The following is a 25,978-nucleotide window of genomic DNA, read 5'->3' on the forward strand; positions in this document are numbered from 1 at the left end:
AGAGAAAAATCCTATGCTGTGAATATTTTCATGTTTCACTGTGCGGCCCCCTGAAGGGTTAGCCTATCCTTTGTTCCTTCTCCGTTGATTCTGCTGGTGGTGCTTTGTTCCTTCTTCCTCAGATTTTATGATGGTCCCACTAAGTTGTCCATTTAAAAATGTATGTTTGATTTTTCCCACGGTACCTAAATGACCTAACCCCATTAGCAGTCCGTGGGATTGGCGTTTCCTTAAAAGCACACGCTTCCCTTTCTTTTCTTGTGATTTTTTTTTTTTAACCAGCAATTTGGAAACCCCTGTTTGTGAGTGACTGAGCTGATGGGGTTGGCCGTACCCAGCTTTGAGCTTTGAGCACCATATGCCACATTTGGTGTCTGGAAGTGACTGCATACTGGCTGTTCTGTCTGTGAGCCTGGGATTAACCTTCCTGCCCCATTCGATTCCTTTCTAGGTCCAACTGGCCCTCCTTCAACACTCCCTCTAAGCACCCAGACCTCTAGTGGCAGCTCCACCCTGTCCAAGAAGAGGCCTCCTCCCCCACCACCCGGACACAAGAGAACCCTATCCGACCCTCCCAGCCCACTACCTCACGGGCCCCCAAACAAAGGCGCAGTTCCTTGGGGTAAGTCATCCTGAAGTCAGGGCCCGTGCTGCCCGGGCCAGGCAGTGCGTGGGGTGCAGTGGGCAGTGGACACTTAGCACATCCAGCAAACGGACCAGACTGCACACAGGCCGGATGAGGGCTTGGATACACACGGGTGTGATTGCGTTTAAGGCCAAGAAACATCTGGGAAAACACTTAGGCTCATTTAAAAACCAGAGCGATACGTGAAGTGCTAAGCATTTCCGGTGCACCTGTCACAGAATCTCTTGCAGTCACTGTAGCAACGCTGAGCAGCGGGTATCGCCAACCTCGTTTACGGATGAGGAAACAGAGGCCCAGGAAAGCCGTGTAATCCATTCTCACAGCAGCCAGAATATAAACCAGAAATTTTTCTCAAAATATAAACCAGACCTAGTCACTTCTCACCTTTACAGCTTTCCTGCTGTGCTTCAGGGTGAACGCCAGCTCCTTGCCCCGGGACCTAGAGGGCTCACCTCTCAGCACCTCCCCTCTGCGCACGGCCCACCCTGCGTCTTCACAGCATGTCAGGCACGCCAGGCTCTCCCTCCCGAGGCCGGTCCGCTGCCTGCATCCGTGTCATGTGCTTTGAGAGGCTGGCTCCCCTTTGTGCTTCTGGGCTTGAACGTTTCTGTTTCCAGCTCCCCTCCCTACAGGAGCTGCCTCCCCACCCGTTTCCTTTAGAGCACCTGATCACCGTGGAGAAGTACTCTGCATTTGGCTCCTTGGTCTGTCTAGAATGTGAGCTCCATGAGAGCAGGGATTTTGTCTGTCTTCTCTTTAGCGTTTACGTGGCCTAGAGTCTAGCCTGCGTACGGTAGGTCCTCGGTAATCACTTGAGAATAGATAAATGTTCACAGAGTCCGTTAGTGACGTTGACAGGGGACAACAAATTTACATCCACGAGGCACGTAATTTCCACCCCGCCTACCTTTTTAGTTCCCCAGAACTCTTCACTAGCCCACAGCAATTTAAATCGGGAAGCAGGAGTCTCCCCAGTGCCCAGGGGGTCAGGCCCACGACAGGCATGCCGAGAAAGAGCAGCTGTACCGAAGGAGCACACTCGTTTGCCTGGGTCACCTCCTTCTGCCATTGAGTTTCACCGCGGCTTCTCTTTCCTTCGGTTTGAGAGCGTAACTGATAGGTAATTCAGCTGAATGCAGTACGAGGCCTCTTCAAAAGCCTGTACTAAGGTGTCGTGAACCTGGGGAGCTTCTGGAAAAAGCCATACTTCCCCATTTGCAGGTTAGCACACGTCTGTCATCTGGCCACAGTGCCACAGTGTGTGTGCAAGTATGTCTGTGCCTTTGGCCATTCAGCTCGCATGTGTACGTGCCTGTCGTTGGGGCCTCTCAGCCCATCTGCTCAGGGAGCCCCTGGCCTCGTGAGGGAGGCAGGCAGACAAATGAGTGAGTGCTCTGTACTCTTTAGGGCTCACGTGTCCACTGCATCCTGTGGACATGCTAAGAAATCGTGTCAAACTACAGGGAAAGCTTTGTGGAGGGCCCTGAAGAGTCGGTCCCCCAGTGAGACAGGCCAGGGAGGAGCAGTGGGGGATTCGCACAGCCACACACTGGTATATCGAGTGTGCCCTTGACCTGTCCATGGTCGCCTTCCAGGGCCTTCAGCCATCCCCAGATCTCACCCAAGAGGACTTTGCAGACCCAGATGATATGCCTTCGAAGGGCACACCCGTGCAGATGTTCAGACCACAGATCATAAACTTTGATCCTGTTGTTGAATCGGTTTTTATTTCTGTGTAAAGTTTATAGTGCCTTATTCACCTCATAGGCACAGTCGGCCTATAATTAATTGTACGAAATCTGTTTTTTGGCTTAGGAATCCTCACTTTCTTAGATAACTTTCACATCACTCAGCAGCAGGCTAGTAGCTGCTGGTCTTATGTATGTTTTGTTCTTTGCTTTTGTGGACAAGGGGCATTTTTCATTAAGAAGCAAAGTCACCACTTTAGGCGAGTTAGTGCCACCAAAAGGGAGCCTTTCGAAGATGGGCGCTGAGCGGTCTGCTGGCCGCTCTCGCCAGCTAGAGCCTCCCACCTACAGCCAGCCGTGAGGGGCAAACATCAGAACCTGTCTGTGGCATAGGGACAATTCTCCATGTCACAGGCCTTGGTCATCACTCACAAACAACCCCAAATAGTAATTCTGGGACTCTCAGGGTCATTCTTTCTACATCAGTGTGTGTGCACATATGTGAGATCTACTTAAAGGCACCTACGGACACAGGTGTGGTAAGTGCTTGGTCCCTCCCTAGCTCTCTCCCACTGACATCATGTTCCAGAAGCTAGAGGCAGGATCCAGACTGATTATTATTTTTTTTTTTTTTAGCAAGTTTTTTTTTTTTTTTTTTTTAATGTTGTTTTATTTAGAGAGCAAGCACTCGGTGGGGAGGGGCAGAGAGAGAGAGGGAGAGAGCGAATCCCAAGCAGGCTCCACCCTGATAGTCCAGAGCCCTACTTGGGGCTCGATCTCACAACCATGAGATCATGATCTGAGCTGAAATCAAGAGTCAGGCACTTAACCTACTGAGCCACCCAGGTGCCCCCAGACTGATCATTGGTAAAACACATGGGGTATCAGACCCCTAGACCTGCTACGATGCCTCCAGCTTCCATCCATGGATCATCTTTCCAGTGCCTCTCTTGTTCCCCTAATCCTCCCATCTCTCCCCTGCCCGAGCTGGGGGCCTTTGGGGACTATCTGAGACCAGGATCCGGGTCTGGTAGGCAGTGGGGGGATACCAGCATGAGGAGGTAGTGTAGTCACAGCCTCCTGGCTCCCCCAGGCCTCGTGTACCCACCCCCTGAAACACAACGTGCCTGCCCTATTGAGGTATGCCAGCTTTCCAGGCTGCATTCTTTTCTCTAAGATCTGAGCCTTTGCTCATAATGCGCCTCAAACTGGAATATTCAACTCGTGTGTGCTGATGCTTAGTCGTCCTTCCAGATCTGCTCTCCAGGGACGCGCCTGAGGGGCCTTCCCAGGCTAGCCACCACCTTACCCCCATTCTGGCCCCTCGGGCACAGGGGTTGCCACAGTGCTGTGTGCACCTCTCTTCCCCAGACCACTGTGAATTTGCAAGGGCATGTGCTGGACCCTGTGCCATACCCAGATCCTAATCAGTCTCTACCACTTGCTAGCCCTGTGGCTTTCAGCAGTTATTTTTTTCATTCTTCATCCCTCAGTTTCTCTGGCTGTGAAATGGGGCTAGTTAATAGTAATTATCTAATTGTTTTTTGTCTTAAGTTTTATTTAAGTAATCTCTACACCCAGTGTAGGGCTCGAACTCACAACCCCAAGATCAAGAGTCTCACGCTTCCCCGACTGAGCCAGCCAGGCACCCCAGTACTTATCTAATCTTAACCACAGTTCCAGAAAGTAGGAAATGCTGGGACCCTGACTTTCAGGACACTGAGACACAGAAAGATTAAATCATCTGCCCAAGTTCCCACGGCCGGTACTCGGGAAGCCAGGATCCCTCACCAGCCTGTGTGGCTGGGAGAGCTGCAGTCCTCCCCTCGCCGTGCTCTGTTGTGCTCTGCACATAGTGGCACAGTGATTCTGGGACCGTTCCCCACCTCCGCCTGGCTGTATGCCTCCTCGTCCATCTGTAGCATGGAACCCTGGTGTGCGGGGAGGGCCACTCAGGCCTTCTCCCTGCCAGAACCACAGTGGCCGCAGCACCCAAAATAGCCCAGGCATCACATTACTGAAGTCCCGCTCTTGTGATGAATTCAGCCATCTGTCTCGGGAGACTGCTAAGGCAGGCTTTTGTTTACAAAACAAGGTGGCTTATAGGCAGATTTGGGTTTTATGGGGAGTTCAGTTTTTCAAGTGGATGTCATTAAACCTCACCTTTGGAGATAAGTAATTTGTTTATAACCTATTCTATAACAGGCCAACACGTATTTTAATACAATTTAAGTAACTTAATGAAGAAATGAGAACAAAGGAAGAACAAAGGTAACTAACACATAGTCCAGGAGTTTGATCTCTTCACAAAATGTGTAATAGAAGTTCACATACAATGGCTGGAAATAGACCACAGATTTGACACTGAGCTTCTTACCAGCAAGAGCAAAAAAAAAAAAAACAAAAACAAAAAAACCTCCAATTATCCAGTTTATGGTGGCCGTAAGTTTAACCCACTTCTCATACTTAAGAGTCTTGTAATTAATACCTGAGAGCAACTTGCCCCAAGACCTCCGTCCTTTGGCAGGTGTTCAGAGAAGTCTCTATAGCACACATCACAGGAAACCATAATACGTACTAAAAGAACATTCTGGAAGCCTGGGTTCCAATCTAGGTTCTACCAATCCCAAGCTAAGTGATCTCTGGAAACCATTAGGTTCCTTGTCTTTGTTCACTGGGATTTAAAATTGTATAAGCTTTTTTTTTTTTTTTTATTGTAGAGCATATACTAGAAGAAAAACCATACCACAAATCAATTCACTTCTCTTATTTCAAGGCCAGAACTTTGGGTGAAAGCCTCAGTATTTGAAATGTCTACTTATTGGAGCAGTATTGGTTTGTAAAAGAGCCTCTGGACAGAAATTTCCCTTTTCTTCAGTTCCCCAACATATTTTTATGTCAGCTCCCTGCCCCCCACCCCCCAACCCCACTGTGCATGCAGCTGTAGAAGTTCATAATGGTGGCTACCGTCTGTAAATTGTTTCCCCTGTCCTGGGGCCGTGCACTGGTTCAGTCGTCGTCCTATTTAGTCATCATAGCCATCCTGTAAGATAGACACCATCACTGTCTCCATTCTATCAGTGAGGAAGTTGAAGCACAGAGTGGTCAAGTGCTTGTAGAAGATCACAAACCCACTAACTTCAGAGCTGTGGTATCGAGGCTCATGTATTTATCCACTTTTCCGGAAGATCCCTGGAGCCTGTGGGTCATTCACTCCTGGGCCAGTGCCCTCCTCTCTCTCCATAAATTCTTGGCCCGAAGTTTCAGAGCTAAAGGAGGTAGCCCCGAGTCTGCCACAACTCCTTCAACTGCTGGCCCAGCATCTGTCTCCAGCTCTCTCTTACACCCAACTTTTGTATGCGAGAGTCCTTTTCCAAGTTGCATGAAGAGAGGAAAAGGGATAAAACTGCTTCCATGTTTTTGGTCCTTCCTTGAATATTGTCCTTTCTCCAGAAATATGTCTAAGCCACACTTTTCTTTCCAGACGTGGCTCGTGGCCTTTGGCCACGAGATTGATGGGATTCCTGGCTGCCAGACCACAGAGGCCTTCCCACCAGGTGCGGGGGGAATGCAGCTGTGGGCAGAGAAGCACGTGAGTCCTGCTGACTTCCTTCAGCAAGAGCCTGGTGACCGCTCCATGCCAGAGACTGGGCTGGCCAGTGGGGTCACAAAGACGACCAATGTTCGCCCAATGAGTAAATCCTCATCGTTCTGTTTGTTACATTCCATCAGAGAGCTATGAATAATCGTTACCATTTGTGTCGCGTTCCCTGTGGCCCTGCACTGTGCCCTGCGCTCCATAATTTATCTCTTGTGATGCTCTTACCCATCTAGTGGGGTAGATACTGTTTGGTTCCCATTATATAAATGAGGGGACTGACGCTTAGTAGAAAAAGCAGAGTAGTCCAAACCCCTACCCACTGGGTGATGGCTTGGCTGGCTCCGAAATTTGCACCTTTAGCCACTGCTCTGTGAGTAGCGGTTGTAGGCTAAAAGGAAGGAGGGAGTGGTCAAGCCTGGCTAGGGAAGAATTCCCAGGAGTTGACTTTGGAGATACTCTTTGCAGGGTGTGCAGGAGTTCCAGGAGTTCGGCACGGGTGGGAGGGGTTAGGTGTTGCAGAGAGAAGAGACGGGCAAAGTTACTGAGGCATAAAAACACAGTGTCTTTGGAGACGGAGAGCCCCCTCGAGTGGCCAGAGAGAGCAGGGCCAAATGAGGACCCTGGACACCGGGGCTGCAGGTGTCAGGCCACAGCCCCTGGTGTGATGGCTCATCTGTGTGACAGCAGAGTAGGTGACCACAAGCAGCGCGAGGGGCTTTCTGCAACCCTAATGGTCTCGTGGTCAGTCTTGCACATAACAGGGCGAAGAATCACTGGTTTGGAATGTTTTCTACCCGAAAAGGGAATTACCAGATACAGTAGTTTGCCCTAACGTAGAGCTTTCTCTGCCATTTTGATTATTATGGCTCCTGTAAGTCTGAAAGTGTGAGATTTGCTAGCCAGTCCTAAGGACTCACATTGAGCACCAGGCCGACAAGAAATGCCTACCTGAACATCATTCACAGCTCAGAGGATTTTGTGAGAGGCTGCCAGAGGAGTCCTTCGGTATTAGTGCTGGCTCATGGAAATACACTGATGGTTAGAAGGAGCATCCTACTAAAATAAAGCTGTATTTGAAAGTCTTGGGTCCTGGTAACGCCAGTTTAGCTTTCTCCTTGCATCAGTGTCCTAGAGTTACAGAAAGTTCTCGTCTTCGCCCTGTGCCAGCCTCCCCCCATCCAGGACAGGCACTGATAGAAGGTGGGAGTTTAGTACACATCCTGGTAGCAGGCTGCTCCGCTCTGTATCACAGCTCTCACCCCTGCCAGCTACTTGACCTTGGGCTCGGCTTTACTGCTTCGTGTTTCTTCACGAACAAAATGGAGGGGAACCGTATTACGTGTGCCGTAGATGTGATTCCTGTGATGTGCGTATACCTTACCTCACTCACAGTAAGTGCCCAATAAACGGTAGTCGCTATTATTGATAATTGCTATCGGGCCATCATGGTGGGCAGTGAAAAGTCTGTAGACTCACGGTGGAGACTTCCAGGTACGTCATGTAGCCATGTGACTTACAGCCATTGTTCAATTACCCTCATTTCCTCATCTTCAGAATGAGGATAATGACACCAGCTGTTCATGTCGTTGTGAGGAGGAGAAGCATTTGGGCAGCCATAGGTGCTATGGAGCAGACCCACCACGTAGGACGCAGAGCTCAGTGCTTTGCCCAGTGCTGTCCTCTGCAGCCGCCCTCCTGTTTCTGAGCCTCCTCAGCGAAGCCCCTTCCCGGTGGCACCTGGGAGATACTGTGGGTGTCTAGGGGACGAAAGGGACCTTGGGAAAGGCAGGCAAGGAAAGGAGCTAGAGCACAGAGACCACCGCCCCCCTGCAGGTTCGCTGGGATTCCTCCAGGAGAGCCTGGCAGCTTGGGGCTCTGTGCTCCTCCCACCTGGGACGGATCACAAAAGAGCCCCCTTTATTCTAGCCAGGCTTTCTGCCTTCTGGACGCAGAGCACGTATCTGGTTCTGCCTCTCCACCATGAGAAAATGCATCAGCGTTCAGGGGCATGTCCCCCAAAAGGACTCTCTGTGTTCCTCTTACCAGTTAGACACGTTTTTCTTCCATAGCACCCAACCCTGTGCAACACTCCTCTCATCCCACGTGGTCAGTATACTTGGTGTGTGTACGTCTCCCAGGCCAGATCACAGACTCTGCAAGAGCAGTGACATTTCATTTGCTTTTGTGCCTCCTGCTCCACATTCATGCCTTGCACACAGTAGACGCTTAATAAGTGCTATGTTTGAACGATCAGATTCCTGGCCGGTTATCACCACCCTGCTGAACAGTGGCCACATCCGCGTGCATGCACACACACACACACACACACACAGAGTTTGTGGGTTATGTATTTCTTCTGAGTCTGGCTCCCAGAGCTAGTCTCCTGACACGGGAGCCTCCAGGTGAGTTTGAGGTTTGACTCTTCTCTCCCTGCCCCCAAGCTGAGGACAAGATCCTGAGGCAGTAGGACATCCCCAAAGCCCTGTGACCTTAGAGGCCTCGCCTGGGAGCAGGCTGCGCATCTTTGCAACATACTCCTTTAATAGCAAGAAAAACATCGTCAGAACCCAAGCCGATGCTTTGGTTTTGTTTTGTTGTGTTTTGTTTTAAAGTTAAAAGTGCATACCGTTCTAGCTTGAGTTTTTTAAATTCCCTTCTGGAACCAGAGGGTTGCCTGTCTGCGAAGTCCTATATCCCTCTATTCCGTTTCCCTGTCTGAAGATGTGACTCTACCTCTGGTTTTCCCTGCAGGGAACGATGTGGGTCCATCATCGTCAAGTAAGACTGCAAATAAGTTTGAGGGACTATCTCAGCAATCGAGGTAAGCCGCCTTCCTACTTTCTCCCCCGGTGGGGATCACGGGTGACTGTTGTGAATTCTAGGAATGGGTTTTAGTGGCAGTCTACCCAAAGTGTGGCCCACCAGGCGGGGCTGGTCGTGAGGAGCTTAGTGTTCACAGTGGGCACGCTCACGTGTCTCGTGGCCAGTCGTGCGAGCCGCTCTCGCCCAGTACGTCTGTGAGCGGCACGGCTCTCCTCCATCCAGGGTCCCCGGGGGGGACAGACCCCACTTCCCTGATGTCACAGAGTCTTACCAGGAGGAGATTTTAATTTTAGTATTTTAACAAGTAGCTCTGTTTTGTTACTTTCCCTCTTGACTCCTTTTTGCAGACTTGGGAATGAAGGCAGTCCTCAGGGAAGCCCGACAGCCCAGAGGTTTTCAAACCTAACAGTAGGACTCTCTCCAAGGGCCCCGTTTGTGAGGTTTTCTTTGGCTATGCTGAAAGCAGCGTTCCTTCCTTCCCTCCTTTCACTGAAACGGGATATTTTGGAAGATCTTCTGTGGGCAACATTCACTCAATCCCGACGCAAAGGGTTTTCTCTAGAGGCCCGGTCTAAGAGAAAGACACAAAGACACTTCCAGCCCCAAAACCTCGGGGAGAGAGAGTCAGCTGGTGTGCCAGGGTAGCTTTCCAGAGTTTTATCAAATGAGACAAAAACAAAGTCCTCATTTATTTTAGCACCGCTGCCCTGTTTGGTTTTTCCAGCTCCGCAAGATAGGCCGATTACTATTTCCTCAGTTTTACAGATGAGGAAACAGCCCCGAAAGGTTGAGAGCTTAAGTGGTGGCAGTGTCAGAGCTGGACTCAAACAGCTGTCCTCCAGACTGTGCATCCCATCGTCCCCTTCCCTCGCGTCCGCCTGTCATTCCCATTCCATCGCCCATCTGCCCCGCTCTGGGGGACGCAAACTTCAGCTCTGGGGGTCTTCTTCCAGAGGGGCAGAGCGTCTGACACGTACAGAGTGCTTTTTGAACGGAATCGGGCTGCTCACACACACACACACACACACACACACACGTGCACACAGCGGCGGCCTCGTGTTCGTTTCCATGGGAAGAAGCCCGGGCCCACAGGCGTTCAGTGGTGGCCCAGGGCCTGGGGTCTGGGTCAGGAGTAACCATCGTGCTCACGTCAGTAGCCGGCAGGTGCTTCCCTGAGAAGATGCCAAGGCCGGGAACACACGCTCCAGAGGTGTTTGAGGCGAAGCCCTGTGTGTTCACTGTTTCCAGATTCACGGGGACTTCACGGCCCTCCCTGGCCTGGGGCCAGGGGATCCAGGAGCTGAGGAGAGAGCAGTTAGGACCGAGGGTGGTTGGAGGCCAGCGGCTGAGAACACGTGCACTTCATCATCTTTGACTCTGTGTTGTTTGGTTGGCTTGGCTTTCCCTCTTCCTTTAAATGCAGTTAGGGGAGAAAGAGGAACAAGCCAATTCTTAGGACATCATAGGACAGAAAAAGACAAATGAGAGCTTGAAAGGGGCCCTTGGCACAGAGGACTTGGGCGCTCGGCCGCTGTTGCTCTGGGAGTCTGCAGTGCTCGGTGTCCTGACAGTAGCTACCGCCTCTCACTGAAGCCAACAGGTGCCACCTGCAGCCCGGGCATCTCAGCGGCGGCAGGGGCGTGGGGAGGAACATTCGATTATTTGGACCACCTGGAGTGGGCTTCTGTTCCCGAGACTTGGGTGTTTTTCCCCACTCATTGTGTAAGTGCTCCAAGAGGAAGGAGAGCTCAGGGAGAGCCTGGGGGTCTGAGAACCCAAACGATCTGCTCTGGGGCCATGGAGGATATCAGGGCTCTGGCGATGGACGGAGAGGGGTCTGAATTTATGTCCCCCCCGCCCCCCGGCCTGCCTTGGGACCCTCTGCTGGTCACTGAAACTCCACAGACTTCAGTTTTTCCTCACCTGGACGTCGGGGCCGAAGACTTAGGCTGAGAGACTGTATCCCATGAGAGGACTGACTGAGGTTTTGTGGGGACAGATGCTTTCAGTCGGTACCTCTGCAGACAGGTGTCCAGGGCGAAGGGCAGGCAGTTTTCACTTTCACAGGCTTGGCCTTTTCGTCCTGTCCTGGGTCCTCCCCGGCCAGGCAAATCTTGAATTGTGGGAAATAGACTGTAATCTTTCGTTAAGGAAATTTTGGAAGGCTTTTTAGAGAATTCGCCAAACTCCTGTGATTTCCTTGAATATTACATCATTAATGATATTCTAGCATTTTGAGATCCTAAATGATTCTTATTTATTAATCAGCACCGGCTCTGCAAAGACTGCCCTTGGCCCAAGAGTTCTTCCTAAACTACCTCAGAAAGGTAAGACTCCTCTGTCTCGTGTCCACCTAACTGGAGTATCACCGTGCCCTCCAGGAGACAGGTGTCTCTGTCTCTTTAGTTCATGGCTTGGTCCCAGATGCCTGAAGCAGCACCTGGCAGGTGCCCAGTTAATGTTTGTTCAATGAAGAAGGATATTTATTAACTCCGATTCTGTGGTTAGCAAAACACCATACTTTTCCTAAAAACCACAGTCCTTCTCTGGAAGGCACGTGATCATCCCAGGGATGGGCATGCCATTCCTTCCCTTGCACACACGGTCAGAGACCTGGGAACCAGCACCAGCTCTACCGTTCACTCACCATGCAGCCTAGACGGTGGACCCGGAAGCTTCCCAAAGCCTCCAAGTCCTCACTTGTGAATGTGGGCAAGAATGCCTGCTTCGTGAGGCTTTGTGGGGACGAAATGAGATCATGCTTCAGAAAGCACCTCGCTGCTGGGGGGTACAGAAATTCTTCCCTGGGATGGCACCCCTCATGCAAAGCAGAGGGATGCATGCTCTGAGAAGGACAAGAAAGCAGTGTCTCTAAGTGCTGCCTCCTCTCCAAGCAAAGACACTCGGTCCTTTGACCAAATCTTTAATCCTGATGGAGCTTTTCATCCGTAAGACCAGCATGTCCGTCACCTTATCTGCTCCCTCTTCTTTGTTGCCAGCTCCTGCCTGGGAGCTGGGAGAACACCCCCAGACGTGCTTGGTTCATTCTGCCCGTCCTCACCTAGGCCCACAAGGCCAGAGGGCCCACGTTAGGTGCCGGTGGAGGCTCAGAGGACTCGTGGCCGCTCTGTGGGTTTCGGTGGCCACGGCAAGACCTTTGACCCCAGAAGTCCAAGTGAGGGATTCGTGGCAGAGAGCTGGGATCCACCCTGCTCCAGAGGTCTTTAGTAAAGTGACATATTTGGAGGCGTGCTGCCCAGGCTCCTGTGTAGTACCAGGGAGTCCCAGGTGGCTGCCAGTTCATTCTCCATGGAACACAAAGGAAGCGTCCCCCGGATTTAGGAAGTCTTGATCTCAAGTCATTGTTTTATTGTTGTTGTTTTTTAACCTCGGCCCAGAGGGCTGTCCTGATCCCAGAGAAGTTTGAGGTGTTTCCCCGGCCCTGTCGCCACTCCTCCGCAACCGGCCCCACATTCAGCCCTGCATTCTTCTCTGCCCATCACGCCTCACCACTGATTCCTTCCACCTGCCTGTCCGGCTCCCTTCCTCCTGCACCCAAACCCTGGCGATTCTTAGCCCCTTCTGTGTCACCCCCACCCTGGCCGCTGCCACCTTCTCGCTGTCCCACATCCCCTCCGGAGCCAGAGTCTCCCCGAGTGCTCTCCCTCACCTTCCGCGCCCCTCCTGTGCTGGCTCTGCCCGCTTGACCAGCCCTGGGCTGACTCCACGCACTTGGACGTGCTGGAGAGGCACAGTCAGGACCGTTGAGCGGTCCGAGAAGCAGTCAAGACCGCTGAGCTCACACGGGCCTCGGGTACGACCTGGTGCCCTCCATCCGCGGGATCTACTGACTCGCCACCACCTTAGCCCTCCGTCCTTCACACCTCCTGTTCTCCCCGAAACAACTTCGCTTCTGCTTTCTCCGTGAACAGGACATAAGCCCACTCCGCCCCACGCTCACCACCACATGTCCCCGGCTGCCTGCACTTGGAACCCAGGAAGCAGCAGGCTGTGTGCTCAGGTGGACCCCATGCTTATGCACTAGCCCCACCCCCCCCAACTCTGGAACAGCATTCCAAGCTCGTGCTCTCTCTCTCTCAAAAAATAAAAATAAAAAATTTCTTAGTACTTTCAAATACCCAGTTTACATTTCTAATTATCTCATAAATGCCTGTCTTTTTTTTTTTAATTTTAGAGCTCGAGTGGAGAAGAGAAGGAAATGGGGAGCGGGGGGCGGGGAGAGAGAGAGAGAGAGAAAATGAATCCCAAGCAGGCTCCACTCTCAGTGCAGAGCCCCACACAGGGCTCTATCCCACAACCCTGGGATCATGACCTGAGCCACAATCAAGAGTCAGACGCCCAACCAACTGAGGCAACCCACACCCCCCCCCCTTTTTTTTCTTTAACAAATCGTTTAAGACAAGATAGAATGAAATAAGGTCCACATGTTAACACCTGACTGATTTGTCTCTTGAGCGTCTTGGCTCATGGTTTCCCTCGCATGTCTCTCCTTTTCCGGTGATTTATTGTGGAAGGAACTGGGTTATCTGTCCTCACAGGTTTCTCCAGTTTGGAATTTGCTGACCGCATCCCCATGCGGTTGTTTTAACACGTGCCTGTATTCTCTGGTTCTCCTGTCAGTTGGAAGTGGGACCTAGAGACCCAGTCAGATACAGGTTCAGACCATAGCAGAGCTACTGCCTGGGGGCTGGGTGTCCTTTTGTCCAGAGGTGGACGCCGTCTGATGGTCTCTCTTTGTGGGAAGCGTGCAGCTGTCAGTGCTCAAAGCCCGGATCCAGTCCTCCCCCCTGTCAAAACCACTCCGCGAGGCCGGTGGCTGGCAGTCGAGTATCGGCCCAATGTCACACAAGCCTGTGTGCAACAACCCCTTCTGTTGGGAGTCTGGGCCAGGAGTTTGCAGGATTTTTCTTCCTCTGCCTCCTGTTCCTCAGTTATGCTCTTAGAAGCCATTCTCAGGAGTAGAATGATCACAGCCAAGGGAAGAGTGTTTAATAGGCCGGACTCTGGGTCATGTTGCTTTTCAAAGGGGCTGTATCCACATGCTTTCCACCCAGTCCAGCCCATGCGAACCAGCTACACCATAACCTCCCAGGTTTCTGCAAGGAGTGGGGGTGGAGGGTGGACTTCTCATTCCTTTTTTGTTCTTACTGGGCCTCACTCTACCAGCGTGCTCTCTGGAGTCCAGTTTGCGGGGAAAATCAGCTTGTCAACCCTTCAGAGTTAAAAAGGCAGTTCAGAAAGAACTTTTAATTCGAGAGGGGAAAACGCAAAACCAGCTTGGAAATAGAATAGCCAAAGGTTGGGCAAGCTTCCCTAGGGAAGAAACCCCTCATTTTGTTTCTACCTATTACAAAAGTACATGTATTCATTCCAGAAGGTTTTCAAAAAATACAACCAAAAAAAGAAGAAAAACACGAATCACCCGAAGTCTTCTATCTGCCAACATAAAAACAATTTGGTATATATCCTTTATTCTGTGCTTTGTTTTAGGTTCCGATTTAAGATGGAGTTGTTGGTTTTTTTGTTTTTGTTTTTTTTTTTTTTTCACAAAACAAATCAACAACATTCTCCATAACAAATTACACACCATCTGGCCTTTACCGGCTGCATCATAGTCCATTGTCTGGTGCCATGAGGGGCTAGGTAGGCCTGGTCGTTCTACGTCTACACAGCATGAGGCTTTGGCGCTGTGACCGGTGCGGTGCTGAGCATTCAAGCGCGAGCATCTCATGGCCTGGCTTTGATCCTTTTTCTAGGATAGATTCCTTGCACTGGAGCTGCATGGTTTGGGGTTCTCTCTGCCCAGGACTTAGTGTCTGTTCCCCCAGGAGTGGCTCACAGAGAGGCTTGCCACGCCCACCGCCTCGGGGGATCCCCCAGCTTTGCCCCGTCATTGCCAGCCTCTGCCTTGCACTCACCCCGTTTGTGACTTGCGAGAGAGGAATCTGGCTTGCTTTAACTCTTTGAGCTCAGCCACACCAGCTGGAGCTCAAGGGCCAGCCCGCGAGCAGCGTGCCCTTGAATTTGATTTCCTTAGGAAGGGACATGGCTGAGCAGGCCATGAGCAGAAACAGCTACGGTACAGCCTGTGACAGTTTACAACACCAGCATTCGTCTTTTATTTCTTTTTTTTTTTTAAATAAATTTTGAGAATATCTTTGGGAATATGTTGTACTTTTAGAGTAACGTCCTTAGTTTGACTTTCTCCATGTGCCTTAGTCAGCTACTTCCTTGCTGAATGAATGTCTACTGTGTACTTGGCTCTGTACCAGGAGCCCAAGTTATAAGAATAAGTGAAAATGCAAACCCTCGCCTCCAGCAACCCTGTCTGACAGTGTGATAATGCTCTTATATAATGCTTAGAGCCTGCCAGGTCCTGTTGGCAAACTCTTGACCTGTACTGACTCATGTTTTAGAAATAAGGAAGGTGAGGCACAGGGAGGTTGTGTAATCTGCCCAAGATCACACAGCAGGTAAGTACCTGGTGGAGTGGCCTTGGGCGTGTCCGTAGGATCTTGGGTCCTACCAGTAGAGCTGTGGGTATGGTTTAACGAACTGGAATCCCCAGGCGGTGCGGTATTCCGGCCGCAGCCACACAGGGAGTGGGGGGGACCTGCCTAGGAAATCCTCCCAAACACATTAAATAGGCAGAAAACAAAGTTGCAAAGTACATGAAAATGCCGCGTAGGGTTTTTAAAAGATACATTCGTAAATACAAGGACCTGTGTCACCAAAACGTTGCAGAGGTTACCTCGAAGGATTGGGGTGGGTGAGGGGAGAAGCCTTTTCATCTCTTACCTTATGTAGCATGTGAAACGTGTGAACGTGAGGAATTCATCATAAATTATGAGACAGCCACAGAACAGAACGCAACATTAAAAAGTACATACTGTTGCCAAAGGAACTTTATTGAACTGGCAGATACTCTTCCTAAAGCAGCATATAGATAAAGGCAGATAAACATTTTATCTGTGGAAAACATACAGAAAAGTCCAGGAGGAAATATGACCCAGTACCGTATTCTTTTGTTTATTTATTTGGGAAGGAAGGGGCAGAGAGAAGGGGACAGAGGATCTGAAGTGGGCTCCGTGCCAACAGCAGAGAGCTTGACATGGGGCTCAGACTCCCAAACCTCAAGATCATGACCCAAGCCAAAGTCGGATGCTTAACCGACTGAGCCACCCAGACACCCTGTCCCCTTACTTTAAATGGCTACATTTAGGTGGTAGGCTTGTGGAAAACTTTATAACCTGTTTGTATTATGGTTGCTGTTTTTTTTTTTTTTTAATTTAAATAGTTATGTTTTTTAAATTCTGGATTAGTTTGCACATCCCGTTCCTACATAACTGAGGTGTGAGATAACACACTGTAATGTGGACGCCTTCCAAGCCTCTAACTTTTATCTTCTAAGGACGGGCAGTGTGTGCCTGGGTCCGGCCCTAGAGCGGGCACTCACTGTCCCTCGGTCCTCCTGGGGACTGATGGATGGAGAGGGCAGCGCTTCCCTGCCTCGTGGTGCCCTCCAGTGACCTCCCTCTCTGTGGTTGCTTCCCACAGTGGCACTAAGGAAAACAGAAACCAGCCATCACCTCTCCCTGGACAAAGCCAACATCCCGCCCGAGATCTTTCAGAAGTCCTCACAGTTGGCAGACTTACCGCAGAAGCCACCACCCGGAGACCTGCCCCCGAAGCCCACAGAACTGGGTCCCAAACCCCAAATTGGAGATTTGCCTCCTAAGCCGGGAGACCTGCCCCCCAAGCCCCAGCTGGGAGACCTGCCCCCCAAGCCCCAGCTGGCAGACTTACCCCCCAAGCCACAGATGAAGGACCTCCCTCCCAAACCGCAGCTGGGAGACCTGCTGACGAAGTCCCAGGCTGGGGACGTGTCGCCCAAGGCCCAGCAGCCCCCAGACGTCACCCAGAAGTCACACCCGGTGGATCTCTCCCCGAACGTGCAGTCCCGAGACGCCATCCAAAAGCAAGCATCCGAAGACTCCAACGACCTCACGCCCACTCTGCCAGAGACGCCCGTCCCGCTGCCCAGGAAAATCAATACGGTGGGTAGGCGCCTCGTTTGAGGCTTTCGCGAGCCCACTGCTGCGCTCCGGGGCCCCGCGGGAGGGCACGTGCTCCAGCAGGCCCAGAAGCAGCACAGGCCTGCTCGCCTCCCCTGGCATCGAGCCAGAGCAGAGCCCGGCGGTCAGGGACACGGGTGTTGCACTCCAGCGGGCGGGCCTCAGGACCTGCCTTCGGCGCACGCTCCAACTGCGTGACCTGGGCCCGTTACTTACCCTCTCGGAGCCTCAGTTTCCCCGTACACAGAAAGGAGCCAGTGCAGTCACCGAGCCAGCTCACAGGCAGTTAAGTGCAGTGACAGTGGCACCAAGCTGGCACCTTGCAGACACTCAGCTCTAAGAGCCTGGAGGACCAGAGTCGTCCTCTCCTAGAGTCACAGGAGAGCAGGTTCCGTCTCCGGATTCTGCAGATCTGCTCGCTGCTTCTTGCCGTATCTTCCTGGAGGAGGTGGAGGCAAAGCCCAGGGGACTTGCACATGCAGAACTCGGTTGAAATCTCACACTCCCTCGTTTTCATGAAACGCTTCCTACTCTGTAATATGTCGGTTTTATTCTAATATAAAAACGCTTTTTGCCCAAAAAACCCTTCTTTGGGGCAGGGCTCCAGGAAGATTCAGCGTGCCGTTGGTGGGGGGCACTGGCGGCCCAGGCCAAGGAGCACAGTCCCCGAGGGAGCAGAGGGAGCAGAGGGGCCGCCCGCGGCGCGCGGTTCTGCCCTCGCCCTCTGTAAGAACAGCGTTGCAGCAGAAGTGTGTCCCTTCCGCCCCGCAGGAGAGGAGGGACGAACACAGCCCGCTGTCCACGGCTCGGAGGCCGCCCTGGGCGGTGTGGCACGTGTGCTCACTACCCCCAAAGGCAACCTCCCGAGACCCCGGGCGCCGCTGCTGGCCTTGCCGAGTGCAGTTTCCGGCCCACACCACGCGCTTGCACGGTTGTCTGACGCTGTCGTTTCATCCTCCTCATTGTAAATTCTGCCTACGGGCCTTGGAGCTGAGACGCCTTGGCCGCCGCTCCTCCAGCGTCACCGGCCCCGGGAGGGGCTGCAGAGAGGAAGAGGGTGGCTGAGGGACAGCCCAGAGCATGCAGAGGAGGAGTCAGCTGACCCAAAACACTGAGAGACACTGCTCGGTTTTGGGGGGCTTTTAAATGAGAGAGAGAGAGAGACACAGCAGAAGCAGGGGAGGGGTGGTGGGGGTGGGGGGTGGGGACACAGAACCTGAAGCAAGCTCCAGGCTCTGAGCTGTCAGCACAGAGCCCGACGGGGGGCTCGAACCCACGAACGGTGAGATCATGACCTGAGCCGAAGTCGGACGCCTAACCGATTGAGCCACCCAGGCACCCCACACCTCGCCTTTTGTAATACTGATTATTTAACGAGCAGGGCACCAGAAACCTCCTTTCGAAGATGATTTCTCTATTTCCATCTTTCTGTTTGCAAAAAACCAGAACAGATAAAAGCCCAAGGGAAAAGTGATCAGACGTTAATACATTGTGGGGAACTGCCTGGAAGCCTCCCCCCCAGGCTGCTGCATCCTGGTTCCCCAGCATGTGCTGACTTGGTACTTTGCGTGAGGGGACTGAGAAATGTGTTCATGTCGTGCGTTCAGTCTGCAGAGGATGCACATTCTTCTTTACATCATGTTTCCCGGCACCATTTTTACCCTCTGCTGTCATCTCCGCAAGTTGCTGTTGTGGGTGGGGGGAGGGCAGGGTGCCTCATGGCTTTCGGTGGAGCTGCATTTTGATCCCCGCCCATAATTTGCTCTGTCCCAGAGCTCGGGGAAGAGGGAGGGGGCGCACAGCACCTGGGCGCCTGGCAGACTGGCCTCCCCTCCCACAGGGAAGAAGTCGAGGCTCGGGGAGGTTAAAGCCCATGCCCGAGGTCTGCATGTCCTTTTTTCAGCTAAAACCCAGTTTCTTTATTGAAGGGCAAAAACAAGGTGAGGCGAGTGAAGACCATCTACGACTGCCAGGCGGACAATGACGATGAGCTCACCTTCATGGAGGGGGAAGTGATTGTGGTCACGGGGGAGGAAGACCAGGAGTGGTGGGTACGTACCAGGGTGCGGGGGGTAGGGGGCAGGGGGTGCCCGCCCCGCGATGAGGAGCAGCGCCCGGCGCCAGGATCCTGCCGGCCGCCTCGCTTACCCTCTGGTGTGGTCCCTGGGTGTCTTCTGTCACCCCTGTCGTGCTAGGAACAGAGCCGTGGGGCTTCGAAACTGGGTCAGGAGAATTACCGCACGCATGTGCTTTACCCTTGTTATCATGTCCCCCGTGAGCCGCAGGTATTTGCTGCCGTTTCACTGGAAGAGCTCAGGACAGTTCAGCATGGTAGGCAGCTGGATTCGGGAGCATCTCTGACCCTGAAGCCCGATGCCCTGCTCCCCAAAACACACCGTCCCGGGCTCAGGCTCGGAGGCCTGCGTCCCTGTTTACCACTGCCCTGTCCCCAGGCTCGGTCCTTAATCCACCCTGCAGGCCTGTCTTTGTAAAGTGGGCCATCAGACCTTCCTCACTTGATTTTAGAGGATTAAGTGAGAATATCTATAAAAATCCCTTTTTCATTAAAACTGATGCCCAGGTGTCAGAACGGAAAGGCACCGTCACCCTCACACAGCGGCTGTTTGGAGATTCTCAGTGGCTGTAAGGGCAGCCGACAGGTCTATGCTGTCCTGGCTGCCATGGGAGTGGGCCTCCCGTGACAACTGGCCGGAGGCATCGGGGATGGTGTCCTCTGATCATTCCCAGCATCAGCCTGGAGGTTCTGCTTCCTTGGCAGCCTGCACCCCACTTGCCCAGAGGGACCCCGTTCTGTCTGCTGGGAAAGGACCTGTGGTTCACAGTTGCCAGCAGAGCCTGCTGGGGCCCAGAGCACACGTGCACGTATACACACACACACACACACACACACACACACGTGTGTACCTTTGGCTTTTCTGCCTTTGGGCCTGGAGAGTGACTGCAGATTCTCGATCACAGCGGCAGAGATTTTGCTGGGACTGAAGCAGTGACGCTAGGGATCTGGGAAGCAGGGACGCTCTGGGCCTCTGGCAAGTAGAAGCCAGGGTGCTGGGAGAACAGAGCTGCTGGCCTGAGTGTCAGGAGTGCTGCAGCTGGGAAGCCCCGGCTGGAGGGATGAGGTGCCTCCCCCCTGCTCCAGAGGGACAAGTGGGGATAGCCCCGGGCCCCTCCTGCCTCTGTTAGGATCGGGCCTCCTCCTGGGGTGGAGCCTGCTAGAGAGTCATGACAAGGAGATGGGCTCTGAAGACCCCGTGGGAGTCACTCACAACGCTCTGTGGCCTCAGATGAGGCATGTCCCTTCTGGCGGCCTGTTTCCTGCTCAGAAATGGGCCGTGAGTAACCCCTCCCCACAAGGATGCCCTTTGATGATACGGTGATGTTATTATAAGCAAGCGGCGACCAGATCCCTTGCTAAGAAAGTGGTGACGACAGCAGAGGATCCAGAGGGAGTAAGTGGAAAGTTTTTAGTGTCAGCACATCTGCCCAAGCAGACATAAAGATAATGCCGTGCATGGCACCAGAGATTTCTGATGGACAGAACCCTCTCACGTGCCTGACGCCAGCTGAGTAAGACGCCTGAGGTGGGCAGGGCAGGTCTTACCGTTAGCTCCACCTCCAAGATGAGAAGCCCATGCCCCACGGCCCAGGGGGGCCCCGGGGGCTGCCCCAGGTCAAAGAGCCGGTGAATAAAGGAACCAGCCCTGGGCTCCCCCCACAGCTCCTGCCTCAGCCGCCGTCCACATTGCGGGTGTTTCGTAGATGAAAATGAGAGCTGACCTGGTCCCTAACGCCACCATCCGTCCACTCTCTGCTTTTGTCCTTTAAAGCCAGTGTGCGTGTCCTCTTTGTTCTGAAGGCTCGTGACAGGATTCTCCTTCATGCAATTAATGGGGGCCTAACTGAGCTAATTAGGAGGTTCTTGCTGGGCACTGTGGCTCACAGGCTCGGGCAGCAGACCGTAAAGCGACCCCAGGCCACCGTCCATCTCAGGCGTTATTGGTCTCCTTCCCCCACAGCAGCCAGAACGTGCAGGTCTGGTCCGCAAGCCAGCCCTTCACATCTGTGTGGGTTTTCGTGTAACCTCAAGAGAGTCCTGAGGAGAAAGGACTTTAGCCCCATTTTTCAGACAAGGCTTAGCAAGGCTTGTGCGAGGAGGCTCATCGGGAGAGCCGGTTGAGCGCCCCGGTTAAGAGCATGGACTGTGGAGTCTGCAGCCCGTGTGGGACCGCGGGCAGGTCCTCCCGCCCGCGCGCGTGGACGCTCCCCTCCCTTGGGGCTGGCGTGCGGGCGCCGTGAGGTCCTGGAGAAGCGCTGAGCGTGTCCTACCTTCTTCTGTTATTGCTGCACGTAGTTTATTGTCATTAGCACCCTATAGCTCACCAGGTTGGGGGGCACCCCAGGCCCATGGGCCGCCTGCAGACTGACGACTCTTTTCTCCCCGCAGATCGGGCATATCGAAGGACAGCCTGAGAGGAAGGGGGTCTTTCCAGTGTCCTTTGTTCACATCCTGTCTGACTAGCAAAGAGCAGGACCTTGAGATTGTCCACATCTTCACGCAAGACTGCCGCCTCCACGTACTCCCGTGCACACGTGTATATAGCTGCTGTTACAGAACGAGGGACTCACTCCAGGGCCACCTCAGGAGGGGAACGTAGTGTGTGTTGTAAATAGTCCGTGGTCTTCCGCCTTCGCCAGTATTAGGGTAGCCCTGGGACCCGGCGCGCCTTACTGGTTTGCCAAAGCCATCCTTGGCATCTAGCACTTAACATCTCTATGCTGTTTTCCGAGCAAACAGACAAAAACAGGAATATAGCAACTGCTGGCTTCGCAAGGAGAAGTGGTCTCCAGCAGCCGTCGAAAGGCGTAGAATTGACTCGTGTTCCTAACAAAACAGTATTCTCCATTGTGTTACTGAAAATGCAACGTTAGCAGAGAGGTGGGTTCTGTTCTCCAGGTGAAATTAGCTCCATGACAGAACGGCCTGTAGCGGTCTGTGTGCACGGTTCACAGCCACAAAAACCTACTTGGGTATTTATTACAGAGAAGTGCTCAGTTAAACCTAAGTGTTGCTCCTTCAGCAAAATAAAATACTCACCGGCCCAAACCCTTTGGTGGCAGTTGACCGTCCCCACCGCCTCGGGCAGGCTAGGCGCGGGCGGTTTATCCTGTCTTTTGGTGACGAGTGCCCGCCCCTGAGATATTACCTCATTATGCAGAAATAACATATCCTTCACGACTATTTTGACAAAAGCTTAAAACACATCTGGTGAAGTTCAACTTTCAAGAACCGAGGACCGCCAGGAAACATTAGCCTCTACATTATGCATGCATTTAGAAGCTTACCTGAAATCTGCCTTTTATAAAGGAACAGTACGGACAAGTTGAACTGTACATTTTTTAAACTTGATCGCCATTAAAGCAGAAATTATAAGGTCGCGACAGTACCCGTTTCTAGTCAGTCATCTGGCCTTCTCAGAGCGTGAAGCTGCATATCACGTTATGGACTAGCATCCTCCCGATGTGTTAATGCACCTGATACACCAGTTTAAATTCGTTATTTTGTCAGTTTTGTCCTTGATCAATTTAAACCTGTAAAAGAGGATTCAAGAAGAAATTAACAGTCGGCCCTTCACACGGCTTCCCCTCCACCCCCCCCATAGAATCCGGGTGCTGAAGCCAGCCTCCTGTTCCTCTGTGCTTTTGATGACACCTGAGGCGTAGGTGAGGCTTCCAGCCTTAAGCTGACTTCAGTAAACCCGTTCCCTTCAAGGCAGGTCGCGGCCAAGTGCTCGAACGCCGCCGTGAACCGGCGCTCTTCCCGCAGCGAGGCTCCCTCCGTGTTCTCTCCGTCCCAGTCGTGGCCGTCAGGCCGCTGAGGGCGCCCTGCGCGCTCGGTCTTGTCCGCCGGTCTGGATTCTGAAAAGAACACGTTCTTTTCAGCGTTGCCCCGTCGACGGGGCCGCCCTCTGGATTCCGAGGCCCGTGTGTCCTTGTGGCATCACGTTTGCTTAAACCGTTTTGTTGGCAACAGCATAGAAAGCTGGTGTTTTTAAGCAGGGAACCTCAGCAGCGCGTGGTTTAGAAACGCTCATTTCACAGACGCGCGCTCCCGCCCGCGCCCGTGGGAAAAGCCCCCTGGACCACAGCGCCCAGTGAGTGGTAGGGAGCCCGGGTCTGCTGAAGGGATCGCCGCGAAAACTCCGAACACCCACCTCACAAAGAAACCTTGCGTGAACGCACCTGCACCGTGACTTCCCAGCTGTTCCTGGAAAGTGGTTTTGAGCAGTTGCTGGCCCGGCGGCCCCCGCGAGCCGCGCACAGCCCGCCAGCGTCAGGAGCCAGGCGGCGCACAGGGCCGTCGGCCCAGGAAGGCGCCGTCCCAAGTCACGGAGCGTCCTGGTTCATTCAAGTACGCGTTCCGAGTTGCATTGAAGAACCGTTCGTCTCTGTGGCCTACGGTATTTTCAGCCGATCTCAAAATAAACTGGTTTTCTAAAAAACTCAAAACCTAGATGTCTAAAATTACACGGAGTCCTTGTCTGTTCTTTCTCCTCCTTCCACAGATGCAGTTGTTTCTTTGGGTTTTTTTCCAATACCTTCTGTGTTTTTCTTTCTGGTTTTTTGATTTCCGTGAGGAATTTGCGTTCTGTCTAATCCAGCTTACCGCGAGACATAGGAAAGCTAGGGACAAGTACCTTTGGTGATCTTGGTCGAGTTTGAACCTTTGTTCTGAAACTCAGCGAGCCACTATCTGCAATTTCGTACATGATATAGTATTTTGAAGGTATGGAACCTTATTGGGAAAAAAAATAGTTAATTAGTTCTTTTTTCCCCCAGAGGGGAAAGTTACGTTCTGCAAATAGCCTGTGTCTTATTTTACTGTTGAACAGCAATTGCTATTTATTTTTTTATTGCCTAGAACTTCTACACGTTGTATAGGAACCCCGTAGTGCCGCTAGATAAATTCCAAACTCTCGTCTGGGTGTTACCACGAGGCATCAGTACACTTGTCATTTCACATGGAGTTAATGTGACCGTTTTTCAGTACTGTATGTGTTAATTTCTACTTTTTTTAATATTTAAAATTGCTTTTAAATAAACATATTCTCAGTTGATCCCAAACATCTGAAATCACGCCATTTTGTGAGTCGTCCATTCTGTTCCATTCGGAGAGAATCAGGGCTCTTGCTTGGCTGTGCTTTGGGGCGGCAGGTGGGTGGGTCGATAACATGGCCATTTCAGCTCCCGTGTCAAAGCTTTGGAGACAGAAAGATGTCCATCACTTTCCTGGGCTTACAAAACAAGTCCTCTGCATTTTGCCCGCCCCCCCCCCCCATTCCCACTCCCACTTCCATGCACCCACTTTTCCTTTTTATGTGAAGAGGGGAGAACCCTGCCCCCCCAGCAAGAGGCACGCACCTCTCAGCTTTACAGAGTTTAAAAAGGAGGGGGGCGCCTGGGTGGCTCAGTCGGTTGAGCGTCCGACTTCGGCTCAGGTCATGATCTCACAGTTTGTGGGTTCAAGCCCCGCGTCGGGCTCTGTGCCAACAGCCTGGAGCCTGCTTCGGATTCTGTGTCTCCCTGTCTCTCTGCCCCTCCCCTGCTCGTGCTCTGTCTCTCTCTGTCTCAAAAATAAATAAAACATTAAAAAAAAAAAAATTAAAAAGGAGGCCCAGAAAGCCTCACTGCCCTGCAGGACATGCCGCGGCTGGTAAACAACCGAGTCTGGGTCCAAGTGAGTGGTTCTGGCCCCGGTGCCGTCCTAGGATCCGTTGCAGCGTTCCAGCCTGGAAGCAGAGGTGGAAAATGGCTGGAGGCGACAGCACTGAACACTCTCGAGTGTCGGCCTGGCATTCCTTCAGGTTCCTCGTTGGTGGAGGTTAGTGCCTATCAACACACCTAGACCAGATAAAGCCTACAGACGGTGCTGACGGGGAAGATGGGCTTTGGTGTGGACACCAGTGACTATCAGGCTATTTCTGGGACAGGCTAATGTAATTATCCGGATAGTTCAGGCAAAGGGGAAGCCGGCTTTCTCTCGAATCAGTGCTGCAGTGGTTACATCGGTTCCATATTGTTTTAAACCTGGTAGGTGTCTGTCTGAAATTAATGGACTTGCCCTCCTCGGAGGCAGCCCCTCCAGGATGCTGCGAGCTGCTTCGGACATTCCTCCGCCAGTGACGCCAGAAACCAGAGGAACTCTGATCTCCCTGCCTTCGGCCCTTTGAACACTAGATGGTTGATGAGGCTGTGTTTCCCGTATGCGCAGTCTCCTGTGCAGCGAAAATCCTCTTGAGGCACATCTTCAGATGAGGAAATCCGCTCATGGGGCTGAAGGGACTTGCTCAAGGTCACTGATGGCAGCAGGGTGAGCCCAAGTCCTTGTGGCCTCGGCAACAGCCTCCTCCCACCCCGACTCCCTGCCCCACTTGTTTCTCCTCTTCCCCAATCCTAGATCTTCCTTCCAGAATGTGGCCTGCGTGGGTAGTGGAGACGGTAATTCTAATTCAACCTCTCCTACTTCGCCCCCTCCCCACATGTGTCCTCACCCACCCGGGCTGGTATCTGACCTTTCCAGGTCTCAGCATGTAGGTAACTCAGGGCCGAGGGGCTCCCCTCTCTGCAGCTGACCATGTGCTCACTCGCACAGCCCCACGGATGGGACACATTGAGTCCGGCCTGTCCAGCAGCAGCCTGGGCTGGAGGGGAGGTTACCTTACCTTAAATATCCGAGCTCGTACATTCCCCAGATATTCTGTGTGTCGAGACGATGCCAGACCTGTAGTTGCAAAGACGAACCCCAAAGCTCTGTCCCTGAGAAGCCCTCAGGGGGAGGGGGACGGAGAAGCACTGATGACCGTGGGGCCCACCAGGTGGGGAGCGTCCTGGGGCCCTCAGTCTGCGCTCCTGCTACAGGCCCGCGCTGACCGAGAGGGTGAAAGGCAGAGAGCTCGCATGGAGGCTGGCGGGAGAGCGATGCTCCCCTACGATGGCTGGAGCAGCGCCCCCCCCCCCCCGCCCCAAGTAACAGGTGCACCCGCCTGCCCCAGTGACCGCTCACCTGCACTGAGGCCCTGGGGCATGGCCAGACTCATCTCTGTAG

General features: G+C 52.7%; 1 protein-coding gene across 8 annotated transcripts in view; it reads left to right on the forward strand.

Annotated features, from left to right (window-relative positions):
* The window catches only part of ASAP1 (ArfGAP with SH3 domain, ankyrin repeat and PH domain 1), a 347,132-nt gene extending 323,135 nt beyond the window's left edge, over positions 1–23,997 (forward strand). For 5 of the 8 annotated variants that reach the window (XM_045453665.1, XM_045453666.1, XM_045453667.1 and 2 more), the window contains 6 exons: positions 452–622; positions 8,687–8,756; positions 11,027–11,085; positions 16,337–16,836; positions 18,783–18,905; positions 21,320–23,997. In XM_045453665.1, coding sequence (XP_045309621.1) covers positions 452–622; positions 8,687–8,756; positions 11,027–11,085; positions 16,337–16,836; positions 18,783–18,905; positions 21,320–21,394 — 998 coding nt within the window. In that variant the 3' untranslated portion in view covers positions 21,395–23,997. The remainder of the gene's footprint in view (positions 1–451; positions 623–8,686; positions 8,757–11,026; positions 11,086–16,336; positions 16,837–18,782; positions 18,906–21,319) is intronic. The other 3 variants (XM_045453670.1, XM_045453671.1, XM_045453672.1) reach the window with 1 other exon arrangement.
* Positions 23,998–25,978: the final 1,981 nt, after the last annotated feature.

This window comes from Leopardus geoffroyi, chromosome C3, assembly GCF_018350155.1.
Source record: "Leopardus geoffroyi isolate Oge1 chromosome C3, O.geoffroyi_Oge1_pat1.0, whole genome shotgun sequence".
Taxonomy (NCBI): Eukaryota; Metazoa; Chordata; class Mammalia; order Carnivora; family Felidae; genus Leopardus; species Leopardus geoffroyi.